Source organism: Mucor velutinosus (assembly GCF_035048745.1).
Source record: "Mucor velutinosus strain NIH1002 chromosome Unknown tig00001549, whole genome shotgun sequence".
In the NCBI taxonomy this organism is placed as follows: Eukaryota; Fungi; Mucoromycota; class Mucoromycetes; order Mucorales; family Mucoraceae; genus Mucor; species Mucor velutinosus.
Window position 1 is genome coordinate 449693 of NW_027041929.1, and position 19936 is coordinate 469628.

The following is a 19936-nucleotide window of genomic DNA, read 5'->3' on the forward strand; positions in this document are numbered from 1 at the left end:
TTGCGGGCATATAGAAACCCTTATAGAAGAGCTACCGTTCTCCTAATCACTGTTTTGATGTGAAATCCACCCGAAATCCTGGGTTATCTACCAGCCTTTATGACACTGGGGATGTTTTATGCCCATGCTTATATTTGTATGCATATATGCCTTATACATGAGACAACTTTTGGTTCCCGTTGTGTTTTCTAAACAAAATTACCCGTAGACTACCAGTTTCCTATACTCACACGATGCCACAAGTCTTAAAATAAAGGGTTCGGCTTATAACATAAGCTTGACAGGAGTTAAACCAAAATGAGTCATATCCGATTTGATTATTAAGCTTGAGTTTTATCATGTGTCTAGTAAGAGTCTTGATCTTCAATGACGTGAGTGCATGGATACTTATAAAACATTCACCCATCATTCAAATATGATGTACAATGCATGGCACCTTTTGAATCTTAGCCTACGAATGAAAAGTAGGACACCAAACAATCTACAAACACAAACTTATTTGGTAAATATTCTTCTCAAAAATATAAAACATGGTACAAACATCAACTCGTGAACACAATAGACTGCATAAATCTCTAGCGATGCGGTCGAATGGTTTAGCCTTACTTTTCATAATGCATCGATGCGTGCAAGGCCATGCTGCTATATAAAAGCAAGCTACAATGAACATTCTACCAGGCATTGATGATGCTATTGTTGATTAATAAGTGCATCTCAATGTTAAAGTTATAAAAAGAAAGTGCGGATCACAGAATCTAAAAGATTCATGTTGCACACAGTCCATCCTTCCTTTTGTGAAACTGTTTGTAGTATAAAGCAATCTGTAGGAGTGCTGGATAAAGGCCTTGAAGAGGCAATTCGCATTACAAATCAACAACATTAGACAGCAGAGATTCTTCTGAAGGGTTCCGCAAGATTTACATCAATTGACATGCAGCTCAAGAGCATCAGTTAAAAGAATCGCCTATGAGGCAATATTTGATTCGGGTAGGTTTGAGAGAAGGGGGATTTCTTTTACCCTCTTCTCAATGTAACGTCAATATTTTTTTTTTTTATTCGAAAACGATATATATATATATAAAGGATGGTTTGATCTGAAAAAGAGACTCCTCTATTTCGTCCATCCATACAATATACAGCATGACAAAATCAAAAGATCAGAGCCCATCCCTTGATGAGGAATCTCAAAACACCACCTTTGACGAAGAAGATGTAAAGACCGTCCAATGCACAGAAGATATTACGTCTACTTGCCCACAGCAACAGCAACAAGATTACCCAGCAGTGCTTGAATCAGCTCCATTTCCTGCATTAGGCTCATTAGAAGAGATCACTCAAACGCTTTCTAGGGTGAAATCGAATCAAACACAAAAGAATGAAAAATCAATCTTGGGCGAACTAGATCAAGATGAGCAGCTTCCATTTAAACAGACACCTTACCATACAGACGGGATAAGGAATCCAGGCTGGCTCACTGTGCTATCGTGTTTTCTTGTCAATTTCTTTGTATTTGGCACAACATTTGCATGGGGAAATTATCAGAAATTGTGAGTTGTGCGTTTTCATCCTTATCAAACAATTGGCACTAATGCGATGATAAGATACATAGACGAGGTGTTTGTGGGAAAGACAAATTTGCTCAAAATTGCATTTGTGGGCACATCTGCTTCTGCTCTCATGCTTGCTTTAGGCATGTTTATCACTCCCGTCATTCAAAAGATCGGCTTCAGAGGTACCATGTGCATTGGCACCATTGTCGCTCCTTTGGCGCTGATTTTGGCCAGTTTTGCCACCGAACTTTGGCATGTATATCTCTCACAAGGCATTTTGTTTGGTATTGGAGCAGCCTTTGTGTTTTCACCCTCTGTCACATTGCCATCACAATGGTTTACAGCAAAAAGAGCGCTTGCCACTGGTATTGCTGTTAGTGGATCCGGTATTGGAGGTGTGTGCCTGTCCCCAATGACACAGAGACTCATGGTGTCCATTGGATATCGAAATGCTCTGCGAGTGCAAGGCGCATTCGGATTTGGATTGCTCTGCATTTCTACTGCCTTGGCCACAAGTCGCTATCGACCACCTCCATCTTTGAACTCTAAAAACCGATGGTACCATATTTACGATAGTAGCTTGATCTCCCGTCGATTCTTGTTGTTGCTTGGGTTTAGTTTTTTTGTTCCTTTTGGTTATGTTGCACCATTCTTCTTAGCTCCGCAGTACGTACAAAGTATTGGTCTGGATACTTCTACTGGTGCAGCCATGATCTCCGTAATGTCGGCTGCTAATGCAGTGTGTCGAATCACCTTGGGTTACCTTGCCGATCGCTCTGGAAGATTCAACACCATGTTTTGCTGTACATTCCTTGCAGGTAACCACAAATGACTGGCTCTTTTGAATAGTGTACTGACTGAGACATGTATAGGCGTCTTTACCATGGTGATTTGGCAATTCGCCACCAATTATGGTGCATTTGTAGCCTATTGTGTATTGTACGGTTTAACAGCTGGCGGTTTCGTCTCCCTGCTGCCAGTGATTACCGCAGACATTGTTGGCGTAGAAAACATTCAAAGAGGGCTTGGCATGGCATACATGACCACTGTTATCGGCAACTTGCTGGGCACTCCCATCATTGGGCTATTGTTCAACACGTTTGGCTGGACTGCAGCCATTCAGTTTGCAGGTTCAATGTCAGTCATATCCGCCTTGTTCATGCTTGTACTTCGAATGATCATGTCTAGAGGCAAAATCTTCCTCAAAGTCTAGCGACAACCACAGACAAAAATTAGCATTATATTCTCATCACCCATTGCATTTCTAAATAATACACCCGCTGAAGCGTCTTTCTAACAAGCATTCCCAATAAAAATTCATGAATTTCTTGTACATGTGTGATGGTTTTTGCGGGTGCAAATGTATAATTGCTTGGTTACCACTTTTTTTTTCCCTTTTTCTCTTGTTCTTTTTTCTTTTTCCTTCTTGAATACATACACTGTTTAATAAATGGACAGGTCTCAACCACCAGACGCCTTTTCGAAAACATTAGAGAGTAAACCTCGACATTCGCACATTCATCAACTAAAGCAACACTATGCGCAAGATGGCAATGAAAGCTTGGAGGGTGGTGGTTCGACTGTAAATAGACTTTCGCGTGTCTTTGAGACAAATCAGCTAGTAGATAGACAGCTGAGGCCTCTGCCACCCTCAAAACCTCCGTCGTTAAGCAAGCCCTCCATTGCCATCAAATCATCCCCAAGGCAGCCTCCACCTCCACCTATGCAACAGCAACAGCACAGACCCTCACAACAGCAGCTCAAGCCAGAGGCCGAGATTGATCAAACGCCTCTCGCATTCAAAGATATTCGAGCAAGATTTCAACAGGATGATGCGCTACCTATTCGAAACCAACAGGCAAGTTTTCTTGTAGAGGCCTCTGTTTGTTTCCGAGATATTAATATGCATTATCTCAATAGACCAAATACCGAACTCCCATACCATTAATGCCTTCAAAAACGGGTCCGCCCAATCTTCCCGAGAAAGTAATCATTGCAGCAAAGACAGGACCTCCAGCTCTTCCAGTCAAACCAAAAATGAATAGCATCAATGCAAATAGATATCCAGAGCAACTACACCAACAATTACCGTCTTTCCGAACATACCATTATCAACAGCCAACACAATCCCATTTATCCATAGATACCTCAACACCCGCCGCTTCTCCTTCTGACGACTACAAGAGTTTGCCTCATTTGCCTGTAGCATCGCCCGCGTCGTCCATGCTTCATATACCTAGTGTGATATCCCGAACAGCGACAGGAAATAGCAGCATTATCAGCAGCACATCCACGTCTTCGCAAAACTCTACATCTACCAGTTCGAAACGAGGATGGCATATTAGTTCTTGGTTTACGAATCAACAACAACAGCAACAAGAGCAACATGAACAACTGAAAAACTCTATACGCAGATCTGATTCGAATGTCATGGCAGACATGGACACCTTGGATCCGCTATCGCCTGAAGTCACTGGATTTTCTTCGAACGCAACATCAAAACGAATCAAAGTCATTGACGAACTACTGGAGACGGAGAAAGCATATCAAAAGGACATGTCGTTGCTCAAGTCAATCTACTACGATGGCGCAATGAATGCAGGATTGTCCAAGGCTGATGTTCGGCATTTATTCTCGAATTTGACTGAAATTGTAGAATTTGAAAAGACGTTTGTTACTTTACTGGAACACTCCTGTGAGCAGGACTCGGTGGGAACCTCGTTTAGAGAAACAGTAAGTTGGCAATATATGGATGTTCATGTGATAACTGGCTAATTTGGGCGGATTGAGATGCGTGCGATCGATAGTATATACAGTGAATATTGTAAGCGACATGAGGACGCCGTTTTGAAGCTGCAGGAGCTAGAAGTGCAGCCCGAGATCCAGGCCTTTCTGAATGTAAGATATGAATATTTGACAGTGTATGATCTAATATGATGTGTCTATACAGGAGTGCAAAGAGAAGATCCAGGGAAAGACGACAAGTTGGGATTTGGGTAGTTTATTGATCAAACCCGTGCAGCGAGTACTCAAATATCCTCTTCTACTGAGAGAGATCTTGTCTTTGACGCCGCCAACACACAGCGATCATGACGACCTATCAGCCGCCGTCAAAGAGATTCAAGAGGTGGCAGACAATATCAATGAAATCAAGAGACGAAAAGACATTGTGGAGAAGATTGTTGGCGATAAAAAGAAGACGGATATAAGTGTAAGTTGAAGCATAATGAGATACAAAGAGGGATGTTAACAGTTGCCTATCATAGGTTGTGTAAGATGGATGTAGCGTATATGTATAGAGAACCCGCAGCTAACAATGTGGAAAATAGACATGGTATCAATAAGCGGCTCACTCGAAGAGCTCAGAAATTCAAGCAAGTGACAGGATTGGCAATGGAGCCAACACATGACATTGTGTTTGAAGCATTGCTCATGAAGTTTGAAGAGCAGCAGGAATTGGTGCGCCAACTAGCAAGAGATGTACAGGGCTGGGTTCGACATGTCAAGATTGGATTTGAGAACCTACAGCAACTAGCGTGCAGCATGGAATCACTGTATGGCTCCTGGGGAGGCGTGCGTGTCAAGAGCCTGAATGGCATCAGCGATTTCAGCAGGATGGCTTCGTACATGTCTACCAACTTGTCTCGCGAACTGGACAACGATGTGAGAGGATTCGTGTACAGTCGCATTGACGATTTCCTCAAAGTGTTTGAAAACCCAACACAAGTCATTCACAAGAGAGCCCTCAAGATGATTGACTACGACAGAGTGCGAGACATGAAATCAAAAGGAGACGCACCAGATAAAGCGCTGCAAGAATCAGCAGATGCTTATGTCTCCATCAATGGACAACTTGTGGATGAATTGCCAAAGTTCTTTAGCTTGACAGCAAAGTATTTTGATATCCTGACGGGTGGATTGGCTCTGGTGCAACTAAAATTCTATGGCTTGATGCAGAGAGAATGGATTAAACTGGTGGAACAGAACTTGGGCATGAAAGCGGCCAAGTCTTTCGAGGCCATCATTGCTCGTCATATGGATGAATTGGATAAAGTGGAGGATGTTGCCAATAGAATCACCATCTTGCACAGAAACAGATATGCCAGCAGTACAAGAAGCAATTCCTCTACTTCCTCCATGATGCTGAAGCAGAGATCAAAAGACCTCTACTCACCGAGAATGGCATCTGATAGTGGTAAGTTACTGAACGTGCTCTTATTGTTGGATGTAGCTAACACATGCCCAAGATCTAGGAGGCACGAGTAGCCCTTCACCGCAGTTCTTATCTGCATCCACGGCCACAACAACCACCTCACCCAGCCCCATGGTTGGCAATCTAATTGATCTAGAGCAGGATGATGGACCTGTTCCTACACCCCAAGATTTTGACTGCATCGTTCTCTATGATTTTGAAATGAATGAAGACGACAGACTTGATGTAAAAAGAGGCACTATTCTTCGAGTGAGCCAAGACAAAGACTACCTGGACCAAGATTGGTGGTATGCAACTACAGCCGATGATTTTAGATCAGGTTGGGTTCCTATCAATTACTGTAAAAAACTATAACCTGTCTCCCTAATATGTAAAATATACTAAATATCCCTTGCCCTTCTACATGTATATACACCATTGAATAAAGACCCTTACTTTCTTGTCATAACATCCTGAGAAAAATGAGAGCGTAGTCTCGACTAGAAGCATTGATCTGTACTGGAGTGCAACAATAATGTCGCCATCTCCTATATTTGAGCTCGTACCTAAAAAAACCCCCCCCCCATTCTCCAATATTCTGTTGTTTTGAAGATGATTGGCTATAAAAATGAGCATGCATTACGTCCACATCCGTCTCGTAGATGATCTAAAAACTGCAATTTTGTAGGCCAGCTGTTACACCACTGTAGATGAAATTGATGTGCACAAGAACAAATGCATGGAATCAGGTAATAAAACTGCTATTTTGAGTTCATTAGTCATGTGTGCACTTTTTTCGTAATATAAACCTCCATGGAAATGTGTAATTTCTCCCAAGTATAGAACCCATTGATGATGATGATGATGATGTTTTCATTCGACTAACTCCTGCAAACTATGATAGATCGTATCTGGAAAGGAGTTCCCTGACAACCCTATAGCAGACCCTCATCCCTCCGCGGAAGAGTAGGCGGGAAGGGACCTCGTCTTGGTGGCTCCGCTAATAAGCCCAAGCTGACATAATCGATTTAGGAAAATCTTATAATTATATTCATTTGAAAACAAGCACTTGCTTGGCCTTGTTTCTCTAGTGGAGCCTTCATGACGATTTGATGGAGAGCTCTAGACGGTTGAGGGCCTTTCTATTTGTCAAGTTTTCAACAAGAAATTCATTTCTGAGTAACCAACAAAGCCAGAGAATGTTTCTCTTTTCCATATCCAGCAAGCAAGCATTATACCAACCAATCAACTTGAATGTTGGACAGTTGATTGTTTATAGTTAGATTTGCCTTTTGTGTTTGATCAGGGTTATCAGGGTTCTATCAACAAACCAAATATTGGATGTATTGCATCTTGGCGAGATGTTTTTCATTTATTGAATTGAGCATCCATGCTATTTAAAGTTTGATATTGGGGCTTTGTACAATGGCAAAAGAAAAAGGTGATTTTTTTTTAAATAGATTTTTTATTACGTTTAAAAAAGAGCAATACAAAAAAGAAAGAGGAGAAAGAAGTACATGATAGACAAGTGTAATAGAATAGTATGATTTTTGCCTTGTTCAAACCTGGTTAGCTTTGATGATGATTATGAAAAGATAAAGCGCGCGTTGTGATACAGCCCATCACACAAGGAATAAGAAAGGGATAAATAGGGTCTTTTTTTTTTTTTTTTTTTTTTTTTTAAAATGGGATCAACCAAATGTGCTTACAATGTGTGCAAGCTGTAACAAGCCTGCTTGAGACGATCCCTTTCCATCACTGCCAGCATTCGTGTTGCTATTACCAGTAGCAGAAGACAAAGAGGCCGACATGGAGGATGTAGGCGAAGTCGATGCGAGCGGCGGTGTTGTGATGCCTGGTTCTTTTTGTAGTATTGTTTCACTAGAACCGGTTGGATGTAATAAAGTGAATGGGAATATTTTTCTCTTTTTTACAGGCCTTGAGTATGTAAGAGGTCTGTGTTGATAAAACATGTGTTCTGTAGAGGATTCTGTCGCTAAAGACGATGAAGTCGGCGGTGGCGTTGAGCAATTGGAGGCTGCCAGGGATTCTTCCATCTCTCTGCGAGTGTATGATGATGAAGACTCGTGTCCAACAGGCTCTATCGACCATGTTCCATTGCTATTTCTTCTGCTTGTGGGCGTTGACGATCCGGCAGTGGTACCTTCGCTTTGTTGTAATTGCTGCTTCTGCATGTGAGATGCAGCTACAGCTCCAAGTGGTGTTGGCATGTTGTATTTGACTGATGAAAAGCTACTGCGCTCCACTGTGGAAGGATGAGACAGTAGAGATCTTCTGTAATTGTTCAAATGCTGATCAATGGTAAGAGGTCTTTCGACACGATAGGGGTCTGATCGAATTCTCTGGTGAGCATGAAGTCGTGGTCTAGGGTGTAAATCCTCGGTTATCACTTTCTTTTGCGTTCTTTTAGATTTTGGAGACATGTGTGTACGGTAATGCTGCATCATATTGTCCTGACGAGAGAAGCGAGACAAACAGCCCGGAAACAAGCATGGAAAGTTCTTCTCGCCAGTGTGAATACGGTTATGTCTTGCCAAATGACCACTATAATTAGAAAACATGAGTTTTACTTATTTACAAGCATTTGCGAGCAGATAGTACCTTGTAGTAAAGCTTTTCGCACATCCTGGCTCTGTGCAGTGGTACTTTCTCTTTGATGAAGACGACTCCACAGGAGTAGATGATGATGCGGGTGTGAACACAGTATCCGCAGTGCTGATATTTTCATCCGAGTTATCAGATGAGGGAGGGCTAGGCACAGTCATTGCTATTGGGCCAGTGTCGTTCAACAGGTTAATATGACGGCCTGATGCATTTGTAATCAGAAATGCCGATTCTTTTAAAATTTCATTCATGTTGTTATAATCAAGCAAATAGAGAGGGAAAAGAAGAAAGGGAAAAGGGGAGATAAAAAGATTCTGGGTAAATCTTTCTTTTTCTGGTTTCAAACAAGAACATGAACTCAGTTTCCAGTTGACCAATGGATTAGATAAGAAAAAGACCCTCTTTGAAGGGCCCTTTTTTTCACCTTGAATTGACAATCCAATCAAGCGTCAGATTTTATCAGTGCTCTCTACTGTATATATTTGATGATATTGAATTCAACTCCTAGATGGATGGCCCCCCCCTTCATTTTCATACATATAAAATGCCCTCTCTGTCTCAATATCTTGTAGTACATCCTTCTTTTATCCTCTTTCATATTTTCATTCATTCCTCAAATGTTAGTTAGGGCTAATCTCATTATTAATCAAGTACGCTTCATTTCATTTCCAGCAAATGATACACCAACCTCATTGCACAATGATCAAGACGCTACTGTTGAGGATCAGCTATACCCTCATTCTGAACAGGAAGGTAGGAATCCGTCTTTTGCTCTGCTCCATCTGTACAGAATCGCTAATTGTGCTCACATAGCAATTCCCGAAATGACGGCAAAGTCGGCAAATAGCAATCATGGCGACTACGGCACTATTATTATCCACAACGATAATCAACAGGACACCTCACCCCATGGTGTTGAGTCTACCGCTGAAACTCAGTGCAAGATTGCATTAGAACCAAATGTTACAGACAACAAGATTGCACAACAAGACATGACATGCTCTACTTCTTCTACAGTTTCCTCGCTACAGCCACAAACAGATAGCGATAGCCTGCATAGCGACAACTTGACTTCATATCATGGCATACTATCCAAGATGCCAGTGAGCAGCCTTCTTCTAGAGAGCCCCATTCCGTCATGTATTGGAAGCATCGATTTCAAGGAAAACTATAGTCTTTTAACAGATGATGACACACTTACTCCTCCCGTGAAGCTAGTCTATTATAAGCGACGTGAAGATTTCTACCCGCAAAAGATAATGGAGCAGCAGCAGCAGCAGCAGCAGCAACAGGAAGAAGGCGAAATCTCTCCTCCTGCATTGAATCACAACAGACGTCAAAGTCTTCAGTAAGTTGCTTTTCTTAAATCTATGATCGGCATTATCTCATTTCCCATTACATTTTTGAGCAGCATGGCATTAGGAAGAGCAGTTACAAAGATCTACCCCAAGCCTGCCTCGATACACGGAGGAAGCGGAATGCCTGTGTTTAAGCCTTTAGGAACATACAAAAAACCTAAAGACATCTACCGAAAAATCAAAACATTGGTAAAGCATCGAAAATGATTCAAGCGCAAAATAAATATATATAATACCCCCTTTCTTTCTCCTTGCTGATCGTTTGTATAATTTGCGACCTTTCTTATGATGTTGGAATACACATTACGCATGTCCTTTTATCAAATTGCTCGTCAAAAGTTGTATATTAGAGACTGTAGTAAAAAGAGCTGTATCGAATTGTAATTCCTTTTAGCTTGCATTTAGTAGCTAGTATTGGCTCATGGATTTTTACAGCCCTCCTGCTTTTTTCATGCATGTGTTCTGATCAGCATGATTACAAATACATGCTGCTCTTTAAAGAAACAACTCCATCTTTATGTCAATATGCCTATTTGAATACTAGTGCTTAAATGAATGGATATCCTTTGAAGGGAAAGGCTTTGCTTTTTCGAATATTACCAGAGCAACGAAATCATCGGATGAAGCGAAGCTCTATAAGTATGAGAAGATGCACTTTTGCGATAATTCCATGTGTTGAAACAGTTGCCAATTAGACATGCATGTTTTTAATAATGTAGAAGAAACCTGAATAACACACAATGACCAAAAAAAGACAATGAAGAAATAGCTGTAGTATGGAGTTGCTTGAAAGCCTCCATTTCGAGATAATGTTGCAACTACTACTCTTATTATGATAAACTTATCTCACACAAGGTGTACATTAATTGCATGGATAGGTGATGCCGCTGCAACTTGGGGTCACAACAAACCTGCTGCTGATGCACTGGAAAGCAGACAATTCAAGCAATAGAAGCTCTCATGAATCAAAACCGATAGTTTCTAGTAAAAGTGTGGCGATAGCCGAATAATGTGTGCAAAAAAGCTTATAACATTGATAGAAACTCAAAACATGTTGATCTTATGTAGATCGTTATATATAACGTTTAAGCTGTTTTGTAAGTTTTGCACTGGGCGGATGAACAGAATTTCGTGTCTATCCAAAGAAAAGCAGAAGATTTGAAGTACGTTACACACCATATCTTAAGAATTTTGATTTTTTTTACCTATATTTATGTTTTATAAACAGCTAAGATTGATACACCAGTACATTAACGAGGTAGCAGAAATGAGGGAGCAAGTGAGGAGGTTCAGGTCAATAAATCTGGGAGATGGCAACCAATTAATCTCTGTTCAATTGTAGCACCTTGGCCGACTGAAAAACCAACTTACAATAACAGGTACCAAAAATTGAGATGACACATGTAGACTAGAGAAAAGACTTTGAAGGGTGTTCGAAATAAAGTATTTCTTAGTAAGGATAATATGCTGTTCATTTATTCAAAACTTCAAGATTATTTATAGCTTTCCAATTTCTATATCGTTTGTAACTTCATTGCTTGTTCAATTCAAATGTTACCCATGAAATCTCTTCGCATGTTGTTTATTCCAGTGCTGATGTTGGTGTGGGAATAATGATTTATCTTGACATGCGTTGCTTATCTTGTTTTCTTTTAGTAGTGTTTGACTTTGTTGGGTGTGAGTATTGATTTTAGAGTGATTGCTTGTTCGATTTGCATAAATACTGACGTTTGATAGATAAGGCCAAATGTTGAGAAGATGAAAGCTTTGTAAATGTGTTGCTAATTATGAGTTGGTGGTTCTACATTGTTTTCTTAAGTGATGCTGTTGGTGTCATAAAATGTGTATGATGGTAATCTCCATGCGTGGACCTAAACTGTCCCCACGCATTTCACCTGAATCCCTTCTAATTAAAGATAGCTTGATAATCCAGATACGTTCCCCAAATACTGATGCAATCATTTCGTATGTCCTTGATGATCCCACATCCATACTTGAATAACCTTCATTGATTTGCCTGCACCAGCTATTTGCCTTGTATTGATTATCCTCCCTCATCTTGAATTACTGTAACTCAACACCGTTAAAATGGTGCCTATACACACTCTTGCAGTGAACCTAGCTATGCACGTGACCAGAAAGCACGTAAAACCAACAATACATCGAGAGCAACACGCTTATCAAAATTGTCGTGCCTAAATTTAGGTTTAAGCCAGATTTGAAGAAAGCGACTAAAAGGCGCCAGCGTATACTCGAAGGTTCTGGAAACTGATAGCAGGCATTGATCTGATTATCAGTTGCTATATCAAGTACTATATCTACTCGAAAGTTATATCGATTAAGTAATTATCGATCGTAGAAATAGTATAAATATAAGTTGTAAATGCATTCAATAAACAGCATCTTTCAACATAATCACTGAGTATTAGTTACACTCTAAGTTATTTGTTAGCTTCTACCATTAGATCTATCTATCAAGACGACAAATATAAAGTACCGGCTTTAGCTCAGTTTAATACTGGTTTTTATTTATTTACAAATGTAGTCAACTGCGGAATCGGTATGATCATATGTTGCAAGACTAACAGTGATTCGGCGGGAAAAAGCATGTTTTTAAATTAAAGGTTAGGGGAGCTGCTAAAAGGGAGGGGACCAATAAAGTAAACGGCATCAAAACCCACCAGAGAAGAGGAGAAACAGAAGGAAGAATGGCAATGGCCGCGCCGCAAGACGGGGGAGACGAACAGGACTCAAGGTAGAAACCGGCCAGACGCACCGCAGCACACCTAAGCGTGCAAGCACAAAAACCGAGTAACATGCCAGGTTAGAAAGGCGGAAAATATGGATGCGAAGGTGGGATTCGAACCCACGACCTCTCGGCATACTTACTGCTTCCGCATGAAGCTCTAACCAAGTGAGCCATTCAAGCATCCATCCGGCTTTAGCTCAGGCGAAAATTTATGGTTGTTTATTGATTACAATGAATTAGCAATGTAAAAATATAGACTTATATGCATGCGATCTTTGGATCATTAGTTGCAAGTCCTGAGAAGCGACGTACAGCAAAAAAGCTTAAATTAATAGTTTGATCTCCATGCAGGAACAACATGCAAGTGTCCAGAAAAGGGAAAAAAGGTCCTAAACTAAAAATTAAACTGGTAAAAAAGAAGTACAGGCAGGAAAAAGGAGTAAAACAAGTGAGATAAAAGGGTAGAGAATAAGAAGCTATGGTGTATGAGACATGCAATTGAGGATACCTCGATGTTCAGACAGCAGCACAGACAAAATAAACCCACAGACCTCAGTGGCACAAAATAAGCAAGAAAAAAAGGAGAAAACGAGGCATTTGCATATAGCAAAATGAGCAGAGAGACAAAGACCAAACGAGAAAGAAGCAGAGAAGGAGGACAAAGTGAATACGGACACTACCACAAAGGCAGCAGAAACAGAAACAATGAGAGTGGGAATGAGAGAGCAAAACGATTTTAACAACAAGGTGTCAATCAGTTATCAGAAGGCTCTGACATTTCAAGATCCTTGGTAGCAGAGAGAGTGGGGGAGACAGCATAAGCCAAGAGAGAGGCAGTTTCAGCATCATGATGCAAGAGGTAGCCAAGATAACTCAAACGTTGTTTCTTGGCTAAACGCTCTTGATCAGAGGATCGGGATGGTGGTTTAGTAGCAGCAGAGGAGGAGGAACGAGCAAGCATTTCTTCTTTCAAAATGGCATCAAATTGGGCTTGATTGATGCGATCATACAAAAGAAAAGAACGAGCAACAGAAATACGGACAGAGCGACGGACAAAAGACAGCGAACGAAGGCAGCGAAGGTTTTCGACCTCAATGGCCTTTTGGACACGCAGATCACGAGAGAGAGAAGCAAATTTGGGATCTTTGAGATTGACTGGATCACATGGATCAAAGTCAATCAACGGAGAGCAGCCACGACCATGGAGATGCATGGCTTTGGTGAGGGTGAGTACATAGTCATTATGAACAAGGAAAGAAATCACATTCTGTACAGGATATTGAATATCCAGCACACGAGAGTTATTCAATCCTACGCCTTGAACAAGGCGACGCAGCTAAGAAAGACGACGGCGGACAGGAGTAGCATAGTACACAAATTGATAACCAGATGGTATTGTTGAGGATATAGATCATCTCTGAGAGGCAAATGTATTAGGCGTCGTATATTACATAAGAGGATCTGAGAATGAGCTGAGATGCATAGTAGAAGTGAGAGGTCTTTATTCAAGCAGCACGAAGGAACATGAGTGGTGCCATCAAATGGCTAATCTATATCCTGGTTCCTAGAGAGTGGTAGCCTATGGCCTTTCGTCCCTGGAAGTGGGTTTCAATTCCGACAAATGTTCTTCCGTCAAAGCTATTAGGAAGAACATTCTATCCTGGATCATCTTTGTTGTTTATCCTTGACTGGCGGTTCATGAGTTCTGATGCAGCACATCCTCGTTACTGGTTCAAGGCTTATACAATTATCCCGCATTCAAGATCAAGGTCCTATTGCTGCGGCACTGTCAAATAACTATAAATACCTTTGATATCTACACTAGTTTTGATCCCTATTCAATCTTGGAATAACATAATAAATATATTCAGTTCTAATTGTATTTACTCTGTCTATATTTCGTTATTCTAAACATTTTTTACAATTAATTACTGTACCTCTATATATTGCATTATATTATCCCAATCCTAAATCAAGAATGTCTGCTGGTTCTGTGTCCTCTAATTCTACTGCTGGTTCAGCAAATGGTTCGATTCAAGTCCCTGGGGCTACTGCGGCTGGTCTTCCTGTTACGCTGGAAGATTTCGATCTCAATCCTTCTATGGATGGTCTTACCGAGGTTCTGTCTCAAGACGGTCAAGTGCTTGATGAAGACGAATTGATGGCTGAACTTGGTGGTGGTTCTTCGGCTTTGTCTGCGTTTGAGCCTCTGGAGAGCGTGAGTGGAGAGGTTGGATCTGGGGGGAAGTCCGCAGCTGAGCCATTGAGTGAGGCGATGGAAGCAAGTGAAGAAGCTTCATTAGAGCATGCGTTGAAGGCATTACGTGAAGAAAATGCGAAATTGTTGAAGGTGGTAGTAACGGCACCTACTGCGAGAGAGCGTCATGAGGCTCTGCGAGTGATTAGCAGCAATAAGGATGCGATTGTGGAATTGCGTAGCTATCGGGATGTGGTCAAGCCCAAGACAAGTGCGATGAGTCGTGGAATGATGCGTAGTGAAAATTTGGCTCTGAATCGTCGCGATTTACCCAAATTCCAGTTGGCTTCTGCAGCGGTGAAGGCTTTTCCCAACGAAGAAGTGTTTGAGAGCGTAGATCATTACTTGCGTACTTTTGAGAGCATCTTGAATTCATCATCGTTGGACTTGGAAGCGCAGTGGGCCAAGTTACTTCCGTTGTGTATGCCCAATGGGGATCGTGCGTGGGTCGACAAGACTTTGTTGAAGTGCAGCTCGTGGTGGGAAGCGAAGCAAGTGTTCTCTAGACGCTTTGGGTCTGCAGTGATTACTCGTCGCAATACGGATTTAGTATTTACGATGGTGATGAGTGCGTCTGAATCCATTATGGATTACTCGTGTCGATTCCAGCAAGCAGTGTACAATGCGGGCCTCCAGTTGGATGATCCAAGAGTGGCTGATCGCTTCATGGCGTCGTTAATCTTGCCGGTGCAAACGGCTGTGCGCATTACCTTGGTGAGAGAACAAGGCACTGAGTCGTGGACAGTGGATCGAATTACCCAAGTGGCGCGCGATGTGTTGGGAGATGACAACCGTTTCTATGCGCATGCAACAGCTTTGCTGCCAGGTGCTGCGTTTGAGGATCGTCAAGAGCGTCGTGGGTACCAAGGATCGTCAAGAGGGATGTCGTCAAGTGGAAGACGTAACCATGGAGGGTTCAAGCGAGTGGAGAGCAGTGGTGGAACCAAGAGGTATCATTGTAAGCAGCATGGTCCGAATGATTCCCATGGGTCTAAGGAGTGTCAGTTTTTGAAGTTCGAGAAGGCCAGGAGTGAAGGCAAATGCGTGAAGTGTTGGAAGCCATTTGAAAGGGGACATGATTGCAGCACTCGTCGTCCTCCTGGGGTTGGTCCGTCCAACACGGCTCTGAATCATGAGGTCTTCGCGGCAAGTGTGGTCACCAAGGACAATGAGTCTTCGTCCTCGTTAGGGGCATCATCTTCGAGGGATGCCAATGCAGACGATGCCAATAGTGTCGCTGATCAAGATCAGCTGATGAGTGAGTTGGCTTTCCAATGTAAGTTGCCTAGTGTGAATGTGAACAAAGCAGAAACTAATTACTTTGCGTTGTTGACCCCGTTGTTGATATGTGTAGAATCTAAGAATATCAAGGTCATTGGCAAGGTGGACACCGGGTCCCAAATTAGTTGTATTAGTTTGAAGTTTCTAATAAATGTGCTTAAGATCAAAAAAGTGAGAAAAGTTGATGGGTACCTGAAATTTTTATCCAAGTCTGTGAAGCGAGTGGCAATGACATTTCCATTGAAATTTAAATATGCTAATGGCATTGTATTTGAACATGCATTAGAAGTGGTTCCGTTTGAGCAAGGGTTGGACTTTGATGTCCTGTTGGGAGTGGATGTGTTGCCAAAGATGAATATTGGGCTTACTGGTGTGGCGTTTCGCATCGACAGTGAGCATCAGCATTCAGATGCTACAGAACATAATGAAAGAATGTTTGAGAATATCAATTTGGACTTTGAGGGCAAACATTTAGAGGCGGATAACTCACCTGCGGGTACTGAGGAAGAGCGTCAGGAGTTTAAGACATATATGAGCGAAGCCTTAAAGAGAAATGAAGAGATACCTATCGAGTCGTGTTGTCCATTGCCAGAAGCTATAGTGAAATTACCTACAAAAGAAGGAGCGACGGCGCATCGTCGTCCCTATCCGATTGCTGAGTCGTTGAAGCCTGTAGTAGAGAGACAAATTCAAAAGTGGTTAGATACCAAGACGATCGGACGTTCGAGAATCAATTCGTCCTTTAATAGCCCTTTGCTGGTGGTACCAAAGCGTGACAAGTTGGGAAATGTAGTGGATCACCGTGTGTGTCTGGATGTGCGTTTGTTGAATAGTATTTTGCCACCTCCCTACAATTTCCCAATTCCTTTAGTAAAAGACATCTTTGAGAACTTGAGTGGTATGAAGTATTTTGGGACCACGGATTTGAAGGATGCTTACCACAGATTTCCCATTGAAAAAGAGAGCCAATTTAAATGTAGCTTTAGTTTTAACGGCCAAGGATATTATTTCTTGAAGGCTTGTTTTGGATTATGCCAGCTGCCAAGCCAGTATCAATTTACACTATCTACGTTGCTAGCAGGATTGCAACAAGTGCGTGACGAGTCAGGACGAGTGGTATCTACTACGCAGAATTTTCTAGACGATATCATTATCGCTGGCGTGGATTTTGAGCATTACAAGGTAGCCGTAAAAACGGTGATTGATCGGCTTACAGAGGCAAAATTGATTTTACAGCCGAGCAAGTGCCATTTTATGCAGAGAAAGGTGCGGTTGTTAGGCTTTGTGGTCGATGAAAAGGGTATCCGAGTAGACAAATCCAAATGTACAAATGTGGCGAATTGGCCTGTACCCTCAACCAAGAAACAAGTGCAGCAGTTCATGGGATTAGTGAATTATTTGCGTTCACATATTCCAATGATCTATAGAGTGGCGGCTCCGATCACGGACCTCATTAAAGACAACAAGAATGTGATGAAGCACTGGACGAATCAACATACAGAGTGTTTTGAGGCAATTAAGAAGATATTGCAAGCGGATTTGTTGATCAATTACCCAGATTTCGACAAGGAATTTATTATTGCGTGTGATGCCAGTTTGTATGGAGTAGCGGCTGTGATTTACCAAGAAGATGACAAGGGGCGTCATAAGTATGTGGGTTTTATTTCAAGCACACTGAGTCCAGCGCAGCGTCGTTGGTCCACAACGAAGCGAGAATTGTATGCGATTGTGTTGGCGTTGCGGAAGTTTCAAACGTACATTTATGGGCGTGCGTTCCGGGTACTGACAGATCATCGAGCATTAGTGTATTTGCATTCTCAGAAAGTGGTAAACCCTATGATGGCTGGATGGATTGAGACTATCCTAGATTTTACATTTGAAGTCGTGCATTTACCAGGAGCAATGAACATTTTTCCGGATTTATTGAGCAGACTATATCCACCTGTGGAGAATGAGAGTACGCAGTTAATAGTGGAGGAAAGTGAAGAGCGTAGTCGGGAGAGACATGAGCAAAATCGCAAGAATCGTGGTGCAAAAAATATGATTAAGAAGAAGCGGTATAGCAAAGATCAAGCAGTAAATATCTTTGCTACACAAGTGATTGAAAATGCGAAGGAAGATCTTGATTACATGACACCTCCTGAGGAAGAGCGAGATGAGATTTTACAAGAGATTCACATGTTTGGGCATTATGGCGCACAGGCGATTGTGAGAGAATTGCACTCGCAAGGGTTGCATTGGGCTAATGTGTATGAAGATGCTAAGAGGTTGGTCAGTAGCTGTCCAGAATGTCAGAAGCACAATATTGCAAAGAGAGGGTGGCATCCGCTCAAGAATGTAGTTTCGCTTCAGCCGATGTCGCATGTGTCAGTGGATTTGGGTGGCCCAATGACGATGACCTTTGATGGATATGTGTATATAATGGTTGTCACAGATCTGTGTACCAAGTATGTGATTTTGCGCCCATTAAAGTCGAAGGAAGCAACGAGCATTGCTAGAGAATTGATTAAGGTGTTTGGGGATTACTCATTTCCTATTATTATGCAGAGCGATCATGGTGGGGAATTCGAGAATCACTTGCTTCAGGCAATCAGTGAGAACCTAGGTTTGCAGCGCAACTATTCTACCCCATACGCAGCCAGAGGTAATGGGAGTGCGGAGGCGAGTGTGAAAATTGTGATGAATACGCTGAGGAAAATGTGTAACTCTAATGCGCGAGAATGGAGCGATTACCTTCCAATTGTGCAGCTTTGTTGTAATCGTTACATCAAGAGTAAATCGATGACTTCGCCGTTCTCGCTGATGTTTGCCAGGCGAGTTACACTGCCAGAGGATTATGCCAACAAAGACAAATACCCGATCCCTAAGGATATCATGTCAGTAAAAGAGCTTGAAGAGCGTATTGACTACATGCACAAGGTGGTATTTCCAGCGATCAATGAACGAGAGGCCAAGATGAATGCGATTATGCAGAAGAGGTTTAATGACAAGCATATGCTCGTGGACATTCCAGTGGGTGCTCATGTGATGGTAAAGATACGTCAACGACCAAGCAAGTTGAGTCCCATTTATGATGGTCCATATACGGTCATTCGTAGAAATCAAGGCGGGTCATACGAGTTGAAGGATGAAATGAATGAGATTCTTCATCGCAACTATGTACCATCCGAGCTAAAGGTGGTGAACATAGATGAAAAGGCCATTGATGATGAGTATTTCGAAATTGAGGCGATTCGAGATCATAGGGGCAAAGCAGCGAATCGTGAGTATCTCATCAAATGGAAGGGCTATGGTGAACGCATGTGTTCGTGGATAACTGCAGAAGATGTATCGGATCCCCATATTTTGCAAAGATATTGGCAAAAGCATGTGCAGCTGCAGAAGCAAGAAGAAGGGCGCATCCGAGAGCGAGTGGCTCAAATGCCGAGTAAGCAACAGAGGAAACGTGCTGCCACTGGGGAAGCAGATCAGGCGGGGGCTCCTCAATCCCCAGCGAAGCGGCGTCGGGCCACTTATGTTAGGAAGAAGACAGGATAAGTGGGAAGGTGAGCGACAGTGGGGACGAGGTAAGAGTGGTGATCGAGAGGGTGTTGTCATGTGTTGTGGTAGCAGTGTACCTTTTTACCTGATCATTGTTTTTTTTTCCCATTGGGTTTTACATTGATTGGGATGTTTTAATGGCCATTGTTCCGAATTCATGATAACACATAGGAAGTATTTCAACGAGCCAAGCTTGTGTGATCTATCTCCTGTGGTGTAGTGTTTATCGAATCGACAATTCTTGCAGTATTATCGATTCTGGTGGGGACGAATGTTGAGGATATAGATCATCTCTGAGAGGCAAATGTATTAGGCGTCGTATATTACATAAGAGGATCTGAGAATGAGCTGAGATGCATAGTAGAAGTGAGAGGTCTTTATTCA

At 42.0% G+C, this 19936-nt stretch overlaps 6 protein-coding genes across 6 annotated transcripts; 4 read left to right on the forward strand and 2 right to left on the reverse strand.

The window, feature by feature from the left end:
• Positions 1-1140: 1140 nt before the first annotated feature.
• Positions 1141-2763, forward strand: ATC70_007069 (uncharacterized protein; the record flags this gene model as incomplete). The annotated part of the gene is made up of 3 exons (XM_064826335.1): positions 1141-1547; positions 1602-2368; positions 2423-2763. The coding sequence occupies 3 exons, from the start codon at positions 1141-1143 to the stop codon at positions 2761-2763; spliced, it is 1515 nt and encodes a 504-aa protein (XP_064676433.1).
• Positions 2764-3000: 237 nt separating this feature from the next.
• On the forward strand, positions 3001-6117 carry ATC70_007070 (uncharacterized protein; the record flags this gene model as incomplete). Its single annotated transcript, XM_064826336.1, has 6 exons — positions 3001-3420; positions 3471-4283; positions 4341-4448; positions 4501-4761; positions 4827-5745; positions 5798-6117. The coding sequence occupies 6 exons, from the start codon at positions 3001-3003 to the stop codon at positions 6115-6117; spliced, it is 2841 nt and encodes a 946-aa protein (XP_064676434.1).
• A 1316-nt stretch (positions 6118-7433) lies between these two features.
• ATC70_007071 (uncharacterized protein) lies at positions 7434-8618 on the reverse strand (the record flags this gene model as incomplete). The annotated part of the gene is made up of 2 exons (XM_064826337.1): positions 7434-8307; positions 8365-8618. The coding sequence occupies 2 exons, from the start codon at positions 8616-8618 to the stop codon at positions 7434-7436; spliced, it is 1128 nt and encodes a 375-aa protein (XP_064676435.1).
• Positions 8619-8984: 366 nt separating this feature from the next.
• ATC70_007072 (uncharacterized protein) lies at positions 8985-9719 on the forward strand (the record flags this gene model as incomplete). The annotated part of the gene is made up of 2 exons (XM_064826338.1): positions 8985-9120; positions 9181-9719. 2 exons carry the CDS (start codon positions 8985-8987, stop codon positions 9717-9719), a joined length of 675 nt encoding a protein of 224 aa, XP_064676436.1.
• A 3509-nt stretch (positions 9720-13228) lies between these two features.
• On the reverse strand, positions 13229-13687 carry ATC70_007073 (uncharacterized protein; the record flags this gene model as incomplete). The annotated part of the gene is made up of 1 exon (XM_064826339.1): positions 13229-13687. The coding sequence occupies one exon, from the start codon at positions 13685-13687 to the stop codon at positions 13229-13231; it is 459 nt and encodes a 152-aa protein (XP_064676437.1).
• A 765-nt stretch (positions 13688-14452) lies between these two features.
• Positions 14453-19549, forward strand: ATC70_007074 (uncharacterized protein; the record flags this gene model as incomplete). Its single annotated transcript, XM_064826340.1, has 1 exon — positions 14453-19549. One exon carries the CDS (start codon positions 14453-14455, stop codon positions 19547-19549), a length of 5097 nt encoding a protein of 1698 aa, XP_064676438.1.
• Positions 19550-19936: the final 387 nt, after the last annotated feature.